At 36.4% G+C, this 25,210-nt stretch overlaps 1 protein-coding gene across 3 annotated transcripts in view; it reads left to right on the top strand.

Moving 5' to 3' along the window:
- The window catches only part of MROH9 (maestro heat like repeat family member 9), a 115,799-nt gene that overhangs the window by 28,169 nt on the left and 62,420 nt on the right, over nt 1-25,210 (top strand). For 2 of the 3 annotated variants that reach the window (XM_084978247.1, XM_021063956.2), the window contains 3 exons: nt 1,953-2,088; nt 15,425-15,549; nt 21,517-21,666. In XM_084978247.1, the coding sequence (XP_084834373.1) occupies nt 1,953-2,088; nt 15,425-15,549; nt 21,517-21,666 (411 nt within the window). The remainder of the gene's footprint in view (nt 1-1,952; nt 2,089-15,424; nt 15,550-21,516; nt 21,667-25,210) is intronic. The other variant, XM_084978248.1, reaches the window with a different exon arrangement.

Genomic DNA, 25,210 nt, shown 5'->3' on the forward strand with positions numbered 1-25,210 from the left:
AAGCCAAGCCTAACAGTTGATAGACATTTTTCACACACACAAATCCCACCAGTGGTATCCAATTATTAAATGACTAGACAACCAATATTTTTGAGACATTTGAGGAAAAACTTCTGAATATAAGAGATATCTCCAGTTCAATAAAGTGAACAAAAATGATTACCAAAACTAGATAATTTAGGGCACAGTTGAGAATTTAGTCGAAAAAGCAGTGGAAAAGACATATTTATATGCCAAAAGGAAATATAACTAAAAGGGAGTATGGCCAATGCCCTGGACAATTTTACTTAGTCATGATTTATGAGACCATAGTATTGATTTTCAATTCTAGGATTAATCTATTGATCGACCACACACACACACACACACACACACATTCCAATGTTCATAGCAACACAATTCACAATACCAAAAATTAGAAAAATCCCAAATGTCAATTAATGAATGAATGGACAAATATAATGTGGTATATTCAAACAATGTGAAGTATTACTCAGTCAAAAAAAAAGGAAATGAAGTCTGCTATATACTATAACATCACTGAAAATTGAAAACTTTATACTAGATGAAAGGAAGTAGACACAAAAGGCTATAAAGAAACTTGGAATATAAACCCAAAGAAGAGACTCTCCAGAGAAAAATAAAACATTTCTCCCTAGGGTCTAGAGAGAACAGTAACCTCTACTCTCTGATTCTAGATTCTATTAAATCATAGGACTATTAAAATAGGGGGAGCCCCAGGTAGCCTTACAAAGACTAGATCTAAAAGAATGCAAGGAAGACATCCACAGAAGCAAGAGGTTATCTTCCCTTCTTCTACAGAGACCATCACTCTCAGTATACAATTGGCTTACACCCTTGGTCTATAACCCAGGTTACCTGACACCTCACATTCTTCTTTAGGAATAAATCCATGTATGTATATAAGATTGAGATGGATGCACAGAGATATGCGAGTGGGTCAAGCAAGGATAAGGGTACATGAGAGAAATAGAGAGGAGAAGCAGGCATTAGGATCTCCCTAGAAGGTTGACTTGGACCTTAACTTTTACTGCCAAACTTTACTCCAAACATCAAAGTATCTATCTAGAATACTTGAAGACAAAAAGATTCTGTAGGCCCACTAGTTTAACAAACCTACTGATGGCCAGAGTCCTTTTCATTTAAAAGAATTGGCAATGGTACTCATACCTTCACAAAATCAATTTTTTTTTACCATTTCTCTTATTTTATGTATCTATCCCCCCCATATCTGCATTTAATATGGCAAAAAAAAAAAGAACAGTCAAGGTGAATTTCTAAATAATTGAAAAGCCTATGCATCATGTAATTTGGGGAAGTAGATAATAAATGTTCTGTTAGTACATTTGACATCAGAAATAAATATTCTAGAGTGTAAATAAGCTATAATGGAAAAACTAAAAATTATTATAAAAAATAAATAAATAAATATTCTGAGTCTTAAAAAATCAATTTCCCTGGAAGAAAAAGAGAAAATCTAGGAAGAAAAGTAACATTTCTCCAGTGACTTAGAGAGTGATCTGAAGTATTTCATATACGGAGAAGGAAGTATGAAAGTTTTTGGATATCCACGTGCCTTACCTAGGAATTTGCTACCTACGACTAGCTACCTAATGTATGGAATATAAACTAACTATTGCTAGGAAATTTATTTTTGGCATAAGGGCTACACCCTTAGCCCACCAGTAACTGTTACAGCGTAGCATTTGTTATATGCATTTCAAGATGAAAAAGTTGTGGCTCAGTAACAGATAGGATTTTAATACAAATTTTGTGAACTCTGAAGCTCAACTCTAATCATAGTCTGAAATATAGATGGATAGATATAAATTAGCTATAGATATAGATGTGCAAGTATTAGAGGCTCAGGCACAAAATTTAACATTGATTATCCATAACAAATGCATTTTTCTTCTTTGTTTTTTCATTAGGCAAGTGTGGATGCTCCATGTTTGGGTGTCTTGGCAGCAGAACTGTCTCTTTTGTGTTCCCATACTGATCCTTCAATCACACAACAAGCATTCTCAGGAATGTCCCACCTCCTCTGTATTGCAAAATGTCAGAATGGTAAGCAAGATTATCTTTTTTAAGGATTACTAGGAATCTGTTCCTAAATATTATACTTGTGGGTCCCAAGGAGGCTCTATGTCTATAGATTTCCATGTCTGGCCCTAAGATCTATAGTTCTACCTTAAAATGTATTTTAAATCTTTTTAGAATTATAAAAAATTCTATAGTTGGTTCTTCTATAGTATACTGTACTTAAAATTGGTTTTGGGTCTAATGGTGTGAACAGAAATGCTGGATAGAGGCAGGGAAGAAAGAGAAGAAGAAAAATTACCAATAGGATTTTTAAAAACAGATACATAAAAACAAGACTTGAAGGTATCAAACTAATTACAAATGCTTAAACAGAGAATAGATTTACACTCCCATAATAAATAACTATTTAAGATTATGTATTCTATGCACATATATAATATTATTGTGTAATATATATGATATATTATTATATATAATACATAATATATATAATATTAGTACATAATATATACAATATAATATTATATATTGGTGTATATATATTGTATATACACTAATTGTTCACAAGTCACTAACATCAGATAACAAAGAACAATGGTTCCTAAGAAATGGGAACAAATGAACAAATAAGGCAGAGTCTACAATTGACTGAGTTTACCACCTAGAGTAAGTTTCTAGGCTGCAGCCCAGAAAGGAGTAACCCAAGGGTCTCATCAAGTTAAAAAACAGTATTGGGAATCCAGAGGGGTCAATATATCTAGAGTTCACAGAGCAAAGGGCCAGAAAGGAGTGCACAAAGAGAGTTCCAGAGATCTGCAGAGAGTCCCCTTTAACTATTCAACTATGTAGTGATCAGAACACACATATGAATAAACTACCTGAGGCTTGTGATGGGGCCATGGAGGAAAGTAGTTATCAAAAATGGTTAAAGATGAAAATACACTGAATTTCAAAAGGTTGGGAATAGTGCTTATGCCTAAAAGCTAGATACTAAAACTTCATAATTATTTGTAATGAAGTAGAATACTCAAAGGGATTTGGCCCCATTAGAGGGAAAAAAAATCCTAAATTGTTTTAGTTCTACTTAGCAAATTTTAAAAACAAGACTTAAAAGGATCAATTTCCAAATATTTTCACTGCTTATCAGAACAAAACTTAAGTATACTTCTCGGAATAAAAAAATGCTATTGTTTAACAAGTTAAAATTAACAATGTCTGGCATCCAATAAAATATTACAAAGCGTGTAGAGAAACAAAATTCAATGCAGAGGGGTGCAGACAAGATGGTGGAAGAGTAAGAGGTCACTCTCACCCTCTCCCACAAATACATCAAAAAAACACATCTACATATAAAATGAGTCACACACATCACCAACTGATGCTGGCAGGAAAAAATTATACCTCCAAAAAGGGCAAGAAACTCTTGACATAACTGAGTAAAACAAAAGAAAATAAAGAGAGAGAGGGAAAAGTAATCAGAATGGAACTAGCATTCCTGAGAGGGAGCTGGGAAGGAAAAAAGGAATCCACACCCTGGGAAGCCACCTAACTGACAGAAAGATCAGCCGAGTTGGAGGGACCTCAAAGACACTGAGAAAAGTGGAGCAGCAGGTCTGAGAATGGAAAAGCAGAGTGAGAGATGCACACATCACCTGAACCACTGGCACAGACACCACAGCCTGAGATGTTCAGTCGGGGGCTGTGTGCTGAGACTTAGGCTCTGGAGGTCAGTCCCTGGGAATGGGCTGGGGTTGGCAGTGCGGAGACAGCCCAAGGGGCTAAGGAGCACTGTGCCACTGGCAGGAGGAGCAGTAAGCTAAGGGCTGGGGCATGGAAAGCCACTGCAGAGGAAACCCGGGAGAAGGTCCAGAACCTCAGGAAAGGCAAGGCACAATTGTTAGGGAGGATGAGAGTAGGAGGTGTGGCACGCCATAGGAAACTCCTTGGGACCCAATGTATGTGTGCCCATGGGCTCTCAGAAGGCATAATGTCCCTGGTGCAGCCCCCTCTTCCCCCCGTGGCCAGAAGCCATTCTCTGGCCCACTGCAGACTGGGCCTCTCCAACTGCTGGAAGCCACTCACAAGCCCACACTGGACTTGGAATCTCAGCCACAGCCCCCCACGGCCAGAAGCCACTTTCTAGCCTGCTATGGACCAGGTGTCTCCAGCAGCAGGAAGCCACTTGCTAGCCCATTGCAGGCCGGACCTGTGGATGGCAGAGGCAAACCATGGCAATTAACCCTGAATCCAGAGGTGGGTGTGGCCCACTGCTGATGAGGCTATCTGAACAAAAATCACTTGTATCCCCACTTCAGAGGGCATCACAGAGAAGGATACTACAACAGAACACCACCCGATGTTGCTCTCGCTCCCCTGGGAGTACACCTGCCCTGCAGCTGCCACGGCCAAACATTCTGGGCAGTGCCCAGATGCTTGATCACTGTCTCGTCCCAGAAACTTGCAACTAAGAGCACCTTGTGCGGCACATCCTGTGGGAGCTAAGCAGGATGAGGTGCTTCTTGCATGATTTACAGGTGGCAGGGGCAAACCACTGCCATTATCTCTGGCTCCAGAGGTGGCAGTGGCCAACACAACTAGGGGTTGGTGAGCAGGCACCACTTGCAGCCCCAGTCACATCAAAGGCATCACAGAGGAGGGGATTGTGACCAAATACCACCTGTTGGTACTCTTGAACCCTTGGGAACACACCAGCCCTGCTGATTCCACTGCTGAATTTTCAGGGCAGTACCCATATGCCAGTTCTCTGTTACTTCCAGGACCCTGCAACTAGGAACAGCCTGTGCAGCAAGCACCTCCTATGTGGGCTGAGTGAGACAGATCACTTCATTCATGGTCTACGGGTAGCAGAGGCAAAGTACTGCAGTTATCACTAATGCTAGAGATGGTCATGGCCCACTCCCACTAGGGGTCCCTGAAAAAGGTACCACCTGCAGTGATTGGAAAATCACCTCAGAGGAGGGAATTGCAATCCAACACAAGCTATTGTTGCTCTCAGCCTCCTGGGAACTCACATACCCTGCTGCTGCTACTGCCAAATGCTCTAGTCACCTTGCAGATCCTCCCAGAGCTCATTACCACTTTCAAGGTCCCAGTAAATAGGAGTAGCCTGTGCCACCTTCCTGAATGTCTTTGCTTCTGTTGAGAGTCCAGCAAACAGGCTCTGACTGACAGAGCTACCCATTGCCTCCTTCTCCCTGTAAACACACTGAGTATCATGGGAACAATAGCCTGCTCACACGGAAGAGACAGCAAAGATTCAAACTCCCACACCAAAAATAAATAACCCCCCCCAAAAAATACAAAGGGATATCCTTGCATAGAAATAGCCTTACAAGACTACAGTTTGGCTTCCCCAAATTCACAGAAAAAGAAAAACACAAACAAGATGAAAAAGATCAGAAACCATTCCAAGTTAAAGCAATAGGCGAATTCACCTAAAGCAGTCAAAAATGAAAAGGACCTCTGCAATCTGACAGACTTTGAGTTCAAAAAGGGAGTTAGTGAAAATGCTGAAGAAATTAAGAGAGGATATGAACAGTAATGCAGATTCCCTCAGAAAGGAGCTAGAAATATAAGGAGGAGTCAAGAAGAACTAGAAAATTCACTTGCAGAGATATAAACTAAGCTAAAGAAAATAAAGACCAGAATGCATTATGCAGAGGAATGAATTAGTGACATAGAAGATAGAATAATGGAAATCACACAAATATTACAGCAGACAGAAAACCAAATAAAAAAAAAAAACATGAAAGCAATATAAGAGACCTATGGGATAATATAAAGCAGGCAAACCTATATATAATAGGAATTCCAGAGGGAGAAAAAAAGAAAGGGGGATTGAAAATATATTTGAAGAAATTATGGCTGAAAACTTTCCAAATCTAAAGGATACTGATATCAAGGTAAAGGAAGCACAGAGAGCCCCAAACAAGTTGAACTCAAACAGGCCCACACCAAGACATATTGTAATAAAAATGGCAAAAGGTAAAGAGAGGATTCTAAAGGTAGCAAGAGAAAAGCAAAGTGTTAATTATAAGGGAACCCCAAAAAGGCTATCAGTTGATTTCGCTACAAAAGCACTACAGGCCAGAAGGGAGTGGCAAAATATATTCAAAGCATTGAAAGGAAAAAATCTGCAACCTAGATACTCTATCCAGCAAGAATATCATTTAAAATAAAAGGGGAAGTACAGATTTATCTAACAAACAAAAGCTAAAAGAGTACAGCAACATGAAACCCATTCTAAAAGAAATACTGAAAGGGCTTCTCTAAATTTAAAAAAAAATAGGAAGAATTAGGATGGAGGAAACCAGAATTTGAAAGCAGACACTTAAATAAGCAAGAATTCAGACCTAAACAAGAAGATGTTAAAAAGAAAGATATCAAAATGATACAATGTGGGCAAGAGAAGTAAGAAAAAGAAAAAAATAGATTATTTTTTCTATTTTAATGATGTGTTTGCGCCTATATGACTATCAGGAAAAAACAAGCAGATATAGGAAAGGCTTAACATGCTTAAAAAACAGGGCAACCACAAATCATAACTGAACACTACATTCATGAAAGCTAAAAAGTACTCGAGCATAAAATAAACGGAAACCAGTGGGATGGACTGGTAGCTTGGGGTTAATAGATGCAGAATATTGCCTTCAGAATGGTTTAGCAACGTGATTCTGCTGTGTAGCAATAGGAACTATGTCTAGTCACTTATTATGGAACATGACAATGGGAGGAAAAATTATGTGTACATGTATGTGTAACTTGGTCACCATACTGTACAGTAGAAAAAAAAATAAAAGGGGGAAATATTCAACCCATTATTGGAAGGGAAATGAATCAAAACTGGCCCTGAAATAACAGATGATACAATTTATAGAAAGAGACATTAAAACAATTAGTATAACTATATTCCATTTATTCAAGAAGTTAGGTAAAAAGATGCAGAGTAAGGGAAGACAAAGAAAAATCTCTAAAAGACCTAAATTGAACCTATGTAGATGAAAGATATGATATCTTACATTAAAAACATTCTAACAGGAGTTCCCGTCGTGGCGCAGTGGTTAACGAATCTGACTAGGAACCATGAGGTTGCGGGTTCGATCCCTGCCCTTGCTCAGTGGGTTAACGATCCGGCGTTGCCGTGAGCTGTGGTGTAGGTTGCAGACGTGGCTCGGATCCCGCGTTGCTGTGGCTCTGGCGTAGGCCGGTGGCTACAGCTCCGATTCAACCCCTAGCCTGGGAATCTCCATATGCCGTGGGAGCGGCCCAAGAAATAGCAACAACAACAACAGACAAAAGACAAAAAGACAAAAAAAAAAAATTCTAACAGGGATTAACAGTGTGATGTTTTTATTGAAGTAGAGTTGATTTACAATATTATATTAGTTTAAGATATACAGCATAGTAATTCAGTATTTTTACAAGTTATACTCTATTAAAAGTTATTACAAGATAGTGGCTATAATTGCCTATGCTATACAATATATCCTTGTTGCTTATCTATTTTATACATAGTAGTTAGTATCTCTTAATCCCATATGCCTAATTTGCCCATCCCCTCTTCACTCTACACTTCGGTAACCACTGGTTTTTGTTTTCTATATTTATGAGTTATTTATGTTTTACACATAAATCCATTTGCATTATTTTTTATTTTTAGATTCTGCATATAAGAGATATCATGCAGGATTCATCTTTCACTGTCTGTCCTTTCATTAAGCATCATACTCTCTAGGTCTATTCATATTGATGCAAATGGAATAATTTCATTCTTTTCTGGGCACTTGAGTTGCTTTTGTATCTTAGCCATTATAAATAGTGCTGCTGTGAACATAGGGGCGCATGTATCCTTTCAAATTAGTGTTTCCCTTTCTTCCAGATACATCTTCCAGATTCCCAGGAGTGAAATTGCTGGATCATAGGGTAGTTCCATTTTCAGTTTTTTGAGTAATTTCTATGCTGTTTTTCATAGTGGATGTACCAATTTACATTCCTACCAACAGTGTATGAAGGTCTCCTTTTCTCCACACCCTCCCCAGCATTTTTTATTTGAAAATGTTTATGTAATTGCCCATTTGATAGGTATGAGGTAATATCCCATTGTTGTTTTGACTTACACTTCTCTCATAATTAATGATTTTGATAATCTTTTCATGGGCAACACTGTAATCTCAAATAGTGCAAGAGTGGAAAAATACATTTCATTCAGAGTAACAAAGGTAAAGATGATAGCAAATTTATCTTTAAACAATACAAGGCATAGGCAACCTCATAATATAGTGAAAGAAAAAGGTGTCAGTCAAGAATCCTTTAACCAGCAAAAGTATCTTTCAAAAGCAAAAGAGAAATAAAATAGTTTTAGATATACAAGAGCTGACAGAATTCATTCTTACTGGATTTGTAGTACAAAAATTTTAAAGGAAATTCTTGCAAAAAAATAATGCCAAATGAAATATAGGTCTACATAAAGGAATAAAGAGCACTGGATTGAAATATATTAAATATTAAAAATTTCTCCCCTATTATTTAAATCTATTTAAGTGAGAATCAACTGTTTTAAGCAAAAAATAAAAATGTAAATGCTAAATATATGACAACAACAGCACAAAAGCTTGAAAGAGGGTGAATTACATATACTCTTTAAGGTTCTTATTGATAAATTTATAAAATATCACTTCAAAGTTAACTGTGGTAAGTTAAAGATGTATAATATAAATCCTAAAACCACTACTTAGATAATATAGAAAAGAGTTGTATATTACAAGACAAAATGGAGAAAAAATAGAATCATAAAAAATATGTAATCAAAAAGACAAAAATGGAAAGAAAAATAGAGAGAAAATATAGAAAAAAAGTAAAAGAAAGATTTAAAACCCACTTGGAATAAATATAAACCCTCCAAATACCTCCAATGTAAAGGCAGAGATCATCAGATTGAATAAAAAGCAAGATTCAGCTTTATGCTATCAGAAATCTATCCTGAATATAAACATACAAATAAAATTCAAATTAACATTTGGAAAATGATATGCTAACACTAGTCAAAAGAAAACAGAAATAGCTATAGAAGTATCATATATTAATATATTGCATATGATATATATATCAATATATAATATATATAGAGAGAAAGAAAGAGACAGAGACACAGAGGGACAGAGAGATATTTAAGAGTAAAGAATGTTTCCTGTGAAAAAGACATGTAATTGCATAATGATAAAGGGATCAATTAATTAATACATAGCAATCCAAAACACATATGTACCTGAAAACAAAAAATATATTAAAATTAAAAAATCAAAATATATTAAACAAAAACATAGGGCTACAATGAGAAATAGATATGTACTTACAATCAGAGAACTGAATACCACCCTCTCAATATCCATAATGACACAAAAAATTAATAAGGACATAGACTTAAACCAACTAGACCTAACTGAATACTCAACCAAAACTGAAAAGAATTATTTTCAAGAAAAAACAGAAAAGTTACCAATATAGACCATATTATAGGCCATAAAACAATTCTTAAAAATCAAAAGGTAAAGTCATACCAAATATATTCAAGATGGAATTAAATTAGAAATCAAAAACAGAAAGGTATTTGAAGAAGCAAAATATTTGGAAACTAGATAACTTCTCTCTTAATAACCAATATTCCTTAACAACAGAAAGGGAAGCTTAAAGTGTTTAGAAATAAATGAAAATAAAATATAAAATTTCAAACTATATGAGATGCAGCTAAACAAGTTTCCAAATGGGAAATTACTATCACCATTTGCCTATATTAGAACAAAGTTCTCAAATAAATGAGCTTAGCTTCCACTTTAAGAAAGTAAAGAAAGAAAAGCAAATAAAATAGAAAGTAATGGAGTGCCCGTCGTGGCGCAGTGGTTAACAAATCCGACTAGGAACCATGAGGTTGCGGGTTCAATCCCTGCCCTTGCTCAGTGGGTTAACAATCCAGCGTTGCGGTGATCTGTGGTGTAGGTTGCAGATGCGGCTCGGATCCCGCATTGCTGTGGCTCTGGCATAGGCTGGCAGCTACAGCTCCGATTAGACCCCTAGCCTGGGAAACTCCATATGCCACGGGAGCGGCCCAAGAAATGGCAAAAAGCCAAAAAAAAAAAAAAAAAAGAAAGTAAGCAGAGAAGAGAAAATAATGAAGGTCAGAACAAAAAGCAATACAAGTGAAAACCAGAAAAACATTAAGGAAAGGCAATGAAGCCAAAAGCAAATCTTTGAGAACATCATAGGGGGAAAAGAGAAGAGACACAAATTACCAATATAAAGATGAGATAAATAGTATCACTAGAGATTCTATGGATAGTAAAAGAGTAACTGATATTATGAACACCTTTATATCAATAAATTTGACAATTTAAATAGACGCATTTATTGAAAGACACAAATTACCAAGGCTCACTCAAGTAGGAATAGATAACCTGAATATTCTATATCTAGCAAAGAAGTTGAATTTGTAGTTAAAAATCTTGCAAAGAAATCTCCATATGCACAAAGAAAACTCCAGGATTATGTGCTCTGGCAGACTTTTAAGAAAGAGATTATGCTAATTCTGTACAAATTCTTCCAGAAATGTGAGGATGAGGGAATTCCTACTGATTTGTTTATTTTTTTATTTCAAGAAAGCATTTTATTAACCTCATCACAGAAGAATTTCCACAATACATCCTGAGCAAATAGTGAAACTCAGTTTTCCAGAACAAATTCAATTCCCTGTGCTATTTTTCAGGCATCAGTAGATAGTCATGGCAAATATACAGGAGAAGTTCCAGCAGATCTAGTTACTGGATAACTCATGCTCTTTCTCAAAGAAAATCCTCTCTTCCTTTATTCATTCAATACATATTTATTGAGCACCTGCACTGGATCTGTAACAATAAGAAAAAAATGGCATCTCTGCCTTCCTGGATTATTCATGAGAGAATAATAGGAGACAGGCATTAATCAAGTGATAAACCCAAATAAGTGTGAAATATGGTTAGGTGCTCTGAATGATAGGTAAATGGGACTATGAGAGTTTATAAAACTGAAAGTTCAGGGAAGATTTCACAAAGGAAGTAATGACTGAGTTGAGATCTAAAAAACGGAGCTGCTGACATGAAGGGAAGAGAGGACTGAGAGGAAAGGGGAATGAGTCAGTCATGCATCTGTACATGGGAAGAGAGACTAGTACAGTCCTAGGAACTCCAGCAAGCCAAGTGGCAAACACACAGCCATGCAGAGTGTGGCAGGAGGTGAGCTTCAGGTGGCATGGATGGGTCTACAGCAACCTGGGACAAACAGCTTTAAAATTCATATACCTCTTTAGTGTATTGTCCTTCATCAAACTCTACTCCTTACTCACCTGCTATTTTTATTTTTGAGAGCTCACACTAGTGGTGATAGGCTATCAAAATAATGGCACAAGTCTGGTGGCTGCCTCTTGCATAGATTCCTAAAAACTCCAGCTGTGGTTAGAGATAGAGCAAGAAACCACGGGGAAAGGTGCTGGATGGGCTCTCTGTGGCTACGGGAAGCCTGGATAACCACGTATCGGCTGTCCCTGTTTATGTCTAGAGTGAAATGAATCCTTGTTATTGGACAGCACCAACTCAGCATCAACTCCAGCTTGGAAAAAAGATTTAGATGATTTGACACTGGGGAAATTTGCTTGCTGATTTATTATATGAGGCTTGCATTATTCTGATACCAAAATCACATAAAGACATTACAAGAAAAGTAAAAACAAAACCAAAAAAACCCTACAGATTTGTAATTTGTCCCCGGAGAACACTGAAGCAAAAAATTTTAACCAAGCTTAGCAAATTGAATAGAACACTAAATTAAAAAGATATATATCATAGGCATGTGGAATTTATCCAGAAGTACAAGGCCAATTTAATGTTGGAAAATCAACTATTATAACATATTACATTAACAGATGAAAAAAAGATAAACATACCATTATTTCAGTAGATGCAGAAAAAGTATCTGACAAAATTCAACATCCATTCCTAATAAAAACTCTCAGAAAATTAGGAATAGAGACTTCCAGAGTTTCCATTGTGTCTCACACAGGTTAATAATCCAACTAGTATCCATGAGGATGTGGGTTTGACACATGGGCTCTCTCAGTGGGTTAAGGATCTGGTGCTGCCACAAACTATGTTAGTAGGTTGCAGATGTGGCTTGGATCTGGTATTGGTGTGGCTGTGGCAGTCATAGCTCCCATTCAACCCCTAGCCTGGGAACTTCCATATGTCATGGACATGGCAATAAAAATAAAAGAAAAGAAGAAAAGAAAAAAGAAAAAAGAAACTTCCTCTACCGCTAAATTACATCAATAAAAATTCTATACCTAAAATCATACTTAATGGTAAAATACTGAATGATTTCCACAAAAGATCAGGAAAAAGACAAAGATGTACAGTCATTATTTCTGCTAAACATTGCTTTTGATAGAATAAAGATTCCAGAAAGAGACCCATACTTTTATGGTTAAATGATTTTCAACAAAATTTCAAAGGCAATTCAGTGGAGAAGGGATAAACTTCCAATAAGTGGTATTGGAAAATTTGGTGACCCATATTAAAAAAAAAGAACTTTGATCTATATCTCTTGCATAAAAAAAGCTACTCAAAATAGATAAGTAGGACTACATTTAGACCTAAAACTATGAAATTAGAAGAAATCTTTGTACCTTGAGCTAAGCAAAGATTTCTTAAATACAATACCAAAAGCATGATCCATAAATGAAAAAAAAAAAAGTACTTCTGCCCTTTTAAAGACATTTAATAGATAAGTCACAGGCTGAGAGAAAATATTTTCACATTACATATTTGATAAAAGACTTGTATTTAGAATTTTAAGGAACACTTAAAGTTCAGTTTAAAAAAAAAAAAAAACAAAGTAAAATAATAATAGTAGGCTTGAGTACTCATTTCACTAAAGAAGCAAAGATGCACATCAAAAGATGACCAATATACAGTCATGAAATAAAAGTAAATTAAAACTGTAATGAGACACCACCTCACTCCTATTAAAATGTCCAAAATTGAAAAGAGTGACCATTCAATGTGGGAGTGTTTTTTTCTGGGGGGGGGTTGTTAATAGCATTAAAAAGAAATTTTAATGGAGTTTCCTTAATTGATGGATTGATTTTTTTCTCTTCTAGGGCCACACTTGTGGCATATGGAGATTCCCAGGCTAGAGGTCTAATCAGAGCTTTAGCTGCCAGCCTACGCCAGAGCCATAGCAATGCAGGATCCGAGCCATGTCTGCGACCTACACCACAGCCAACAGCAATGCCAGATCTTTAACTCACTGAGCAAGGCCAGGAATGGAACCCACAACCTCATGGTTCCTAGTCCAATACATTAGCCATTGAGCAACCACAGGAACTCCAGAGTTTAGTTGATTTAGAATGCTGTGTTAGCCTCAGATGTGCAGTAAAGTGAATCGGATATATCTCCATTCTATGTGAATGTTTATGTACATATTAAAATGGAGAATGGAGATATATATATATACACACACATATATATACACACATATATACATATATATATACACATATATATATATGTGTATATATATATATCATTCTTTTCCAGATTCCCTTCCCATATAGGCCACCAGAGAGCACTGAGTAGATTTCCCTGTGCTATACAGTAGGTCCCTGTCACTTATCAATTCTATACATAGTAGTGTGTATATGCCAATCCCAACCATTTAAAAAAATGAAAAGATACCCCCACAGAATGAAAGAAAATCTTTGCAAATGAAGCAAACAAGAAGGGATTAATCTCCAAAATATAAGAAAAATTTCATTCACAGTCCCAGGTTTTGGCACTCCCTCAAAAAATAAATCTCATATAGCTTTACATTAACAAAAATTTAAAAAAAAATTTAGACTAAGTAGACATTTCTCCAAAGAAGACAGACAAGTGGCCAAAAAGCATATGAAACGATACTCAACATCACTAATTATTAGAGAAATGCAAACCAAAACCATAGTGAGATAGCACCTCACACCGGTCATCATCAAAAAATCTACAATCAATAAATGCTAGAGAAGTTTTGGAGAAAAGGGAACATTGTATATTGTTGGTGAGAATGTAAATTGGTACAGCCACTATGGAAAACAATGTGGAGTTTCCTTAAAAAACTAAATATAGAACTAACATATGATCCAACATTCCCACTCCTGGGCATCTTTCAAAAGATATATAAATGTCTTTTTCAAAATGGGAAGCAACTAGAACTCTTCATACATTGCTAGAGGAAATGTAAAATGAAACAACTTCGGAAAATAATTTGGTAGAACACTGAAAAGTCAAACACCCATCTACAATATGATCCAGTCATTCCACAGCTTCATTTTACCTAAGAGAAGCAAAAGGAAATATCCATTCAAAGACCTGTACATGAATGTTGATAGCACCTTTATTTGTAACAGCCCAAAACTGGAAACAACCCAAATGTCCACAAAAAGGCAAGTATATAAACAGATGATGGTATATATGCACAATGAAATAGTATTCATCACTAGAAAGAATCGACTACTGATAAATGCAACAACATGGATGAATTGCAAATAATTTTGCCAAATGAAAGATGCCAAACAATAAGGGTACATGCTAAATGGTTCCACTTATATACAATTAGAAAATACAAACTTGAGAGAATACTGATCAGTGGTTGCCTTTGACTCAGGGAATAGGTTCAGGAAGCAGGTTTGCGCAATTAGAAAAGACGCAAGGAAACTTTTGAATGAAATTAATCTTTTTTGTATTGCGGTAATATTTTAAGTGTAGACACACATAAAATAATTTAGCAAATTATACACTTTAAATGTTGCATATCTCTCATATCCCTAGAAAGCTGTTAGCAAACAAAGTCATTTAAAACCTACCTTCTCTGGAACTAAAGACATTTGCACCTCAAGCTTATGTTGAGGGCTATTCTCTTTCTTGCTGTATCACTCCCATAGCTCTTTGCAAAATGCCTCAAAGTCTGCTCTTTTACCAATAGGCTCTCCAGCTTAGCAGTAGCTCTTCCATTTAACTGAGTAATACATTTGATGAGTTAATGTACTTGATATTTGGTTAACCCGTTAAAATTATCTATGTCCTTTATTCATATTTTGCAGAGGTCTCTCATAAACACTCTATAAACTCTGGTTCAGTGTAGTTACAATGTTTTATATGACTAAACTGTCAGCAGAGACTTTACATTTCAGAAAACTTAAGATTTCCAGAATTGGGTAGGAAGAGGAAATTGGAAATAGCAATAAGGATCAAATAAAAACCTTAAAATTTTTTCCTTAATGCAGTGGATATTACAAAAAATAAAAATACAAAGAATGATAGGCCTGGAAGTCATTGCCTTCTACCTGCTCCCTCTGATATAGAATTTCTACCCAAGATCTTACAAAGAGACAAAAGTAAAATTGCTCAGGTAACTTAGCCCCTACCTTATCCTATTGCTTTTGTTTCATGTGTGTTATTACTTCCAGTGGGAACTTATTTCAAAAATATATATATTTTTAATAATTTTTTTCTGTTTTAAATTCAGTAATTCAAGGAGTAAATGATAAGGTATTTGGCTTCCTGATTTTATCTCTATTGATAAGAATTATGCCTATTATTCCTGAATATAGTAATTTATATCATTTATTTAATCCTACAGAATGCAAATGAGGTATGCTGTCCTAGTTGTTATTCTTCTTTTTGTGTGGCTAATAAGCCACTAAATATGGGGAACTTCTGGTTTTCTAATAAAATGAATGAAGTCAACAATTAACAGCCTTTTCAATGCTATTATAATTTATTCAGCAAATATCAAATAATGTGATTTATATTTTGTTTTTAAAAACTATTAAATTTTTAAAAATTAGGTTTAAGCAAGAAAACTCAATACCAAGTAAATCATTTTTACATTAAACCAACCCTTGGGGAAAAACATGAGGCCTTATAACTATATATAACCCCTCACCTTCCTCAAAGTATAGGAACTTATTCATAGGGCTTGAGAAGTGGCCCATCACTGGATCTCAGGTTGTGCTGTCCAACAGATGGTCTTCTAGCTACATACATTGATTCAACAGCTTAGCAAGAATGCTGGGGAGGCCCTTCAGAGTAGCTCATCTGTTGAACTGGGAGAGTCCTATGGTTTTAGGTGGGATAGAATTGTGGGAGACTGAGGAGATGTAGAAGCAGTATATCTCATATAGTGTGATAAAAAATACTGCATAGATGTCCTAAATATGCATCTGCATGACAGTGCATCTTTCCAAAATCAAACATTATTCTTAATCCATGTCCTCTCAAAATACTATAAGCCTAGGAGTTCCCATTGTGGCTCAGTGGGTTAAGAACCCTACTGGTATCCATGATGATCCCTGGCCTCACTTAGTGGGATGAGGATCTAGCTTTGCTAGCTTTGCTGTAAGCTATGGTATAGGTCACAGACATGGCTTGGATCTGGGGTTGCTGTTGCTGGCAACTATGGCTCTGATTAGACCCCCTAGCCTGGGAGCTTCCATATGCCACTTCCATATGTCCCTATAAAGGACAAAAAAAATTACAAGCCTTGCTGACTATGAAGTTGTCTACTTACTTGAAGAAACTAGGCATCTGTATAGGTTTACTAGAAAAATCCTATATCCTTCCATCCTTCACTCCAGAGCCTTGGGATTGATATCCTGAACCCCACAATTAGAATAGGACTGGCAGTTCATTATCTCCACTTGCAGTTTTGTGTTCTCTCTTACCTGGGTTGAATACCCATTATATTTAGAAAAACATGGGTCTGGGGAAGAGTGCCCTAGGTCCTTGTGTTTATTTAGTTCCCAATTGTGAGATTAAAGCAGCCCTAGAGCTAGCATTGTGTGTAAGGACAATACTAGAAAACCCTGAGGGAAAGACTTTCCGAGGTAGACTGGGACAGGTGGTTGAAAGAATCTAAGTTTATATTAAGGATATCAAGAGGACCATATCCAAAGACAAAGTCCAAAGATGCAAATAAGAGGATAAGAATCCAGGTAGCAGGAAGAATCCTGGTAGTCATTGATTTTCACTCAGACCTCATCTTTACCTATTGACCAAAAAGAGCTATTATGCCCTATCCCTTTAATGGGAATGCAGAAATACTGAGTACTTTCTGTATTTGAGAGAATGGCATACATACACAGAAAGAAATTTTTGGATATATGTTCTATATAGGTACATGTACAAAAGGAGGAAATGTAGCTCATTTATCTTTTTTTTAACTGAGAGACCCATAATATTGTGATTTTGTTCACAGCTTATGATCCATGGATATTTCTCTAACTTTAAAAATGAGATTGCTTGAATTGCAGTTATTGTTTATCAGTCATAGACATATGGGCCCTATTTTTTTCTCTTCACTCTGCTTCATCCCTCTCTGAGAAAGAGAAAATCCATACCCTTGAATGACCCTGCCTCTCTTAGCCCATCTTCTCCTGCATTTTTGACATCTTTTGCTTGTTTTTGATCTGAGAAAACTGATTCCCAAAGCTAAAGAAGCTTATGATAATTTATAGTATTTGAATAGTTGAAATGGGGTAAAATCGATATTTTATATTTCCTCTTACTTTTATTTATTTATTCATTTATTTGGCTGTGTCCAAAGCATACTGAAGCTCCTGAGCCAGGGATCCAACAGACACCACAGCAGCAACATAAGCTGCTACAGTGACAACACTGGATACTTAACCCACTGTACACAAGGAACTCCAACAGTTCCTCTTAATTTTATTTTTTTTTTGTGGGTTTGTCATATATGGCCTTTATTATGTTGAGGTAGGTTCCTGCTATGCCCACTTTCTGAAGGGTTTTTATCAGAAATGGGTGTTGGATTTTGTCAAAGGCTTTTTCCACATCTGTTGAGAGGATCATATGGTTTTTATTCTTCAGTTTGTTAATGTGAGGTATCACACTGTTGGATCTGCGGATATTGAAGAACCCTTGCATCCCTGGGATAAATCCTACTTGATCATCATGTACAATCCTTTTGATGTATTGTTGGATACTGTTTGCTAGTATTTTGTTGAGGATTTTTACACCTATGTTCATCAGTGAAATTGGCCTGTAGTTTTCTTTTTGTGTGGAATTTTTGTCCGTTTTTGGTACCAGGGTGATGGTAGTCTCATAGAATGGGTTTGGGAGTATCTCTTCCTCTGCAATTTTTTAAAATAGTTTCAGAAGGAGAGGTGTTAGCTCTTCTCTAAATGTTTGATAAAATTTGCCTGTGAAGCCATCTGGTCCTGGACTTTTGTTTGTTGGAAGTTTTTTAATCACAGTTTCAATTTCAGTTCTTGTGATTGGTCCATTCATCTTTTCTAGTTCACCTTGGTTTAGTCTTGGAAGATTGTACTTTTCTAAGAATTTGTCCATTTCTTCTAGGTTTTCCGTTTTATTGACATATAGTTGCATATAGTAGTCCCTTATGATCCTTTGTATTTCTGTGGTGTCCGTTGTTACTTCTCCTTTTCATTTCTAATTTTATTGATTTGAGTCCTCTCTCTTTTTTGCTTGATAAGTCTGGCTAGGGGGTTATCAATTTTGTTGATCTTTTCAAAGAACCAGCTTTTCGTTTCATTGATCTTTTCTATGTTTTGCTTTGTTTCTATTTCGTTGATTTCTGCTCTGATCTTTATGATTTCTTTCCTTCTACTAACTTTAGGTCTTGTCTGTTCTCTCTTGAGCTGCTTTAGATGTAAGGTTAGCTTGCTTCTTTGAGCTTTTTCTTGTTTCCTGAGGTGGGCTTGTATTGCTATAAACTTTCCTCTTAGAACGGCTTTTGCTGCATCCCAAAGGTTTTGGAGTGTCGTATCTTCATAGTCATTTGTTTCTAGGTATTTTTTAATTTCCTCTTTGATTTTTTCAGTGATCCATTGGTTGTTTAGTAGCATGTTGTTTAATCTCCACGTGTTTGTGTTTTTTGCGGTTTTTGTCTCCACGTATTTGTGTTTTTTGCAGTTTTCTTCTTGTTGTGGATTTCCAGTTGTATAGAGTTGTGGTTGGAAATGATGCTTGATATGAATTTGTTTTCTTAAAGTAACTGAGGTTGGATTTGTAGCCCAGGATGTGATCAATCTTAGAGAATGTTCCATGTGCACTTGAGAAGAATGTGTATTCTGTTGCTTTTGGATGGAATGCCCTATAAATATCTATTAAGTACATCTGGTTTAATGCATAATTCAGGGCCTGTGTTTCCTTATTGATTTTCTGTCTGGTTGATCTGTCCATTGCTATAAGTGGGGTGTTAAAACCCCCACTATGATTGTGTTATTGTCGATTTCTCCTTTTAAGGTTGTTAACAGTTGCTTTATAATTGTGGTGAACCTATGTCAGGTGCATAGATATTTAAAATTATTACATCTTCTTCTTGGATTGATCCTTTGATCATTATGTAATGACAATCTTTGTCCCTTAAAATATTCTTCTTTAAAGTCTATGTTGTCTGTTATGAGTATTGCTACTCCAGCTTTCTTTTGATCCCCGTTTGCATGGAATATTGTCTTCCATACTCTTACTTTCAATTTGTATGTGTCCCTAGAAGTGGAGTGGGTCTCTTGAAGACAGCATATATATGGATCTTGTCTTTGTATCCATTCAGCCAGTCTGTGTCTATTGGTTGGGGCATTTAGTCCATTAACATTTAAGGTAATTATTGATATGTATGTTCTTATTGCCATTGTATTAATTGCTTTGGATTTGTTTTTGTTGATTTTTTTCTTCCCTTCTTCTCTTGTTCTCTCCTTTTGTGGTTTGATGACTATCTTCAGTATTGTATTTGAGTTGATTTTTCTTTGTTTGTGTATCAATTGTAGATTTTTGGTTTGCAGTTATTCTGAAGTTTTGATATAAGAGTCTATATGTATATGAGATTGTTTTAAGTTGTTGTTCTCTTAATTGCAAGTTCATCTCCAGTTTGTACCCACCACTTCTCATGATTTCTGATTTTGGTGGTATACTTGTGCATGGATGGTTTTGTATTTTTACTGTATATATACCTTTACTTGTGAGCCTTGTCATTTCCGGAAGTATTGTTTCCTGTTGCTGTCTTTTCTTTTCTGCCTAGAGAAGTTCCTTTGTATTTGTGGTAAGGCTGGTTTAGTGTTGCTGAATTCTCTCAACTTTTGCTTATCTGTGAAGGTTTTGATTTCTCCTTCAAATCTGAATGAGAGCCTTGCTGGGTAAAGTCATCTTGGTTGGAGGTTTTTTCCTTTCATCACGTTAAGTAGAACATGCCACTCCCTTCTGGCCTGCAGAGTTTCTGCTGAAAAATCTGCCAATCACCTTATTGGGGTTCCCTTGTATGTTATTTGTTTCTTTTCCCTAGCTGCTTTCAAGATTTTCTCTTTGTCTTTAATTTTGGTCAGTTTGATTAATATGTGTCTTAGTGTATTCCTCCGTGGGTTTATTTTATATGGTACTCGTTGTGCTTCCTGGATTTGAGTGAGTGGTTCCTTTCCCATGTGAGGGAAGTTTTCAGCTATATCTCTTTGAGTATTTTTTCTGTCCCCTTCTCTCTCTCTTCTCCTTCTGGCACCCCTATAATATGGATGTTGGTGTGTTTAACATTGTCCCAGAGTTCCCTGAAACTCTCTTCCTTTATTTTCAATCTTTTTTCTCTTTTCTGTTCTGCATCCATAATTTCTACTAATCTGTCCTCCACCTTGCTTATTCGTTCTTCTGCTTCCTGTATTGTACTGTTAGCTGCCTCTAGTGAATTTTTTATTTCAGTTATTGTAGTTTGCATCTCTTCTTGTTTAAGTTTTATATCTTGTATCTCTTTGGTCAGTGCTTCCTGTAAGTTATCCATCTTTGCCTCCAGTTTATTTCCAATGTCTTGCATCATCTTCAGCATCAACAATCTAAAGTCTTTTTCCTGGAGGCTGAGAATCTCCTCCTCACTTAGCTGATTTTCTGGGGTTTTTCCTTTCTCCCTCATCTGAGTTATAGTTCTCTGTCTTTCCATTTTTATAGGTTTTTGGTGTGGTGACCTTTCTACAGATAATAGAGTTGTGGCTTTTCTTACTTCTGGTGTCTGCCCTCCATGTCAGTTCCTCTTAATTTTAATCCCATGCTTTGTTATTTCTCCCAGAGCCAATTTAGTCATATGAAAATGTTCTAATCACTTTGTCAGAAGAAAAAAATGTTAAAAATATAATTTAATCTGAATTATAGTCATCTTAATAGCAACACAGTTTGTAAAATATAATTTTTAGTATTTTTAATGGAGGAAGAGGTCCACCATAGCAAAAGCACCTAGGACCCACAAAAGTCATGTGGCCCTGCTTGGCCCTGAAACTTCCCCTAAAATGTCTCAGTTCAGCATTTTTCTTCTGTTGATATAAGTAAGCCCTGAGATCATGGCTTTCTTTTTTGCTTTCAGATCGTGGGACAAACCTTATTGCCACCCTTGCTAACTGACTTTGTGTGGAGTCTCCTGATGAGACTCTCTGCCACTGATCATAAAACTGCATCTGAGGCAGCAATCATGCTGAAATTGACTCTGGAATATCATGCCCATAAGATCACCATGGTAAGATATTTGACAATGAATGGGAGAATGCAGAGTTTACTCTTTAATGTGCTTTCCCTGTCTTTGTTATTTGCCTAGATCTGTCCACATATAGTTCTAGCTGTTGTTCATTCTGTCACTTCAATGAAATGACACTTTTTATATAAAATATTTCAAGCATACAGAAAAATTTCAAAAATAATGTAATGAACACTCACGCACCAATCATGTCAAAGTGTAACATTTTGCTTTACCTGCCTCAAAGTTTAAATAAATATATTAACAACAATTCAATTGTACAGCTATAATTGAAATCCCCTGTGTAACCATTAAGGAAAGTTTTAAGAACCCTCAGTTTACTCTAGGGCTGGCCACATAATTTGTGGGGCCCAATGCAAACTAAAATGTGGGGCTTCTTATTCAAAACATAGAGAAAATACTGTTAAAAGTACAAGCATATGAATGTGATTTTCCTTTTCTCCACAGTGTCTATCTCTCTTAATCTGTCATGGAGTTTTTTTATTTTCTAAGTTAAAAAAAACATAACAACTAAAAGTTTAAATTATTAGTATGGGGAGTTCCTTTCATATCTCAGCAGTTAATGAACCCAACTAGGATCCAAGAGGATGCAAGCCCAATCCCTGGCCTCACTCAGTGGGTTAAGGATCCAGCATTGTCATGAACTGTGTTGTAGGTGGCAGACATGAATCAGATCTCGCATTGCTATGGCTGTGGCATAGGCAAGCAGCTGTAGCTCTGATTTGACCCTTAGCCTGGGACATTCCATATGCCACAGATGTGGCCATAAAAAGCAAAAATAAAATAAATAAATAAATAAATAAATAGCATGAATTTTGCCATCCATCTTTATATTGTGCAATGCCAGTTACAGATGCAAATATAAAAGCACTAAACTTAACCAAAGACTGAATTCATATTTCATATCTTGTATAGGCAAATGCATTTAATTCTTACCAAAAGAAACACTACACAAAACTAACTTAACTGTATTTATTTCCTTTCTTGTCATTCATATATTCTATTAACATTCTGTATCTCCATCTTATTCATGAGTAAGGAAAGATTGAAAGGAAAAGATTTTATGAATTGTTGCATCTTTCTCTTTCCTTCTATGTTGTCATTTTCAGCCCAAGTGGTTGAGGCATCAGTAAATGCTTATCTTATACCCGCTTTGATTTCTCACTGAATCTCTACACATCATAGATCCACTGGAATTCTATGCACTTGGGGCATTGTGAATGCTCACTGTGAATGGGCTGCAGGAACCACTGCTGACTCACATATTGCACTAATCTCCCCTGTTCACACACATGTATGCTCCATTGTCCCATGAGATTTCACTTATGAAACACAAGCTCAAGGAAAAGCTTATTTAAAATCTCAAGATGGTTATGGCCGAGGTTGAAACAAAATGAGGGACCTCTGAATGTGGGATCCTGTGCAAATGCATAGTTCACATGCCCATGAAACCAGCCCTAATAGTGACAGAAGGGATGAACTCCCAGTTCCCTCTCCTGACACAGCAGTGTTATGTTATTGCACATAAACTGAGTTCTTGCACTCAAATTCAGAGAGCCAGGAAGCAGAAATAATCCTTCTTGAAAACTTCCATGCTTCTAAAGACAGGAGCATTTAGAAAGGTAAGCAGAATCAAGGGAAAAACTGGAGGGCATCAGTCATTTCCTTGACAAAATGAAGTCTTCTAATGCAGTGAGAAAGAGAAACTAGATATTAAGACCTGGAGATGAAGAGAAGCCAAATGGAAAACAAATGTGTAAAACTAGCCTACACTACAATAAAATCATTAAATACAGAGAGAAAAACTGAACGAAAATGGGGTTTGGTGACTTATCTCCCCACCCAGCTCCCACAAACAATTGAAGTATTGAATATAGAGAACTATTATCTTCAACAGGGTTACATTCTAAAGTCAGTTAAAATGAAAAATTGCTATAAAATTATCTAGAAAATCTCCTGAATTGCACATAGGTTTGTGGGAAATCTCTAAATAAATCTAATACAGCAAGTCTTTCCTTGAGGATGGAAGGAAATCACCACTTCTACAATTTATAATAAAGAAACATAGCAGGCTTGTTTTAGGAGCATGCTGAATTTTAAATAGTAGGAGAAGGATGAGAAAAAAGATGCTCTAAACCCAAGAGTTAAGAGAGACTGGAGAACAACGGTTTTATGTTCACCTTGGAACGCACGTGGTAGGACAAATATTCTACACTAAACACTTCATTTTTCTTTGTTTAGAGGGTTGTGCATAGTAATTCAATTATGTGTAATGCAATTGCAATGGAATGTAATTTACATCATCCAACTTTTCTGCTTATGATTGCTGAAAATTGTTTTCAAAATAAGAAATGAGATGACCTGGATGGATTACATTTGATGTTGTGGTTTTCATTTTTTTTAGGGCTGCACCCATGGCATATGGAGGTCCCCAGACCAAGGGTCGAATAGCAGCTGTAGCTGCTGGCTATGACACAGCCACAGCAACACAGCATCTGAGCCTCGTCTGCGACCTACACCACAGCTCACAGCATTATTGGATTCTTAACCCACTGAGCAAGGCCAGGGATTGAACCTGAGTTCTTATGGATGCTAGTCAGATTCATTTCCACGGAGTCATGATGGGAAATCCTTGATGTTGAATATACAATTCATTTGAGTAAAATTCCAGCTCTAGCTAAAACTCTCCCCATTCAAACATGATTAAAAGGTGAAAAATAAACAAACAATGGGCCTATAAAAACCTTGCAAGATTAGGACTCAGTTTTTACCACTCTGGGCCATTCTTTCAACACAGAGCTCACTCTTTCAATGTAGAGATTCAAGTTTCCTTAAATTGTCATAAAGTTTTTTTGAAGTATGTTGTTCTGCTGTAATTCTGTTTCATTATTTTGACTTTCTTTTTAAAGGACTTGAATTATACATATGCTTTCTGAATTGATTGAGTGTGTGTGTGTGTGTGTGTGTGTGTGTGTGTGTGTGTGTGTGTGTATAAACGTATTTGTCTTTTTGCCTTTTCCAGGGCCGCTCCCATGGCATATGGAGGTTCTCAGGCTAGGGGGGTATAATCAGAGCTGTATCAACCAGCCTACACCAGAGCCAAAGAAATGTGGGATCTGAGCCACGTCTGTGACCTACACCACAACTCACAGCAACACCAGATCCTTAACCCACTGAGCAATGCCAGGGATCAAACCCATAACCTCGTGGTTCCTACTCAGATTTGTTAACCACTGAGCCACAACAGGAATTCCAGCTTATAAATTTTATATGATGACATCTACTCTCCCCAAACAACCTTCTTTAAAAAATAGGTATTCTCCCCCATCAATAAAAGCATAGGTTGGGAATAGACCATGATGGCAGAATTGGAAGGCTGTGAGCTCACTTCCTCCAACAGGTACACCAAATTGCAACATAGCTTCCATTTATGATAAAGACCAGAAAACTAGAAGAAAATATATTTTATGAGTAAAGAATTAAAGAAGAAACCACAATGAGAGAGGTTGGTGGGGGCAGAGACACT

The sequence above is a fragment of the Sus scrofa genome, chromosome 9 (assembly GCF_054392235.1).
Source record: "Sus scrofa isolate SSC_HxYL_T2T_F1_AM1 chromosome 9, Sscrofa_HxYL_maternal_Yorkshire_Landrace_v2.0, whole genome shotgun sequence".
Classification (NCBI taxonomy): Eukaryota; Metazoa; Chordata; class Mammalia; order Artiodactyla; family Suidae; genus Sus; species Sus scrofa.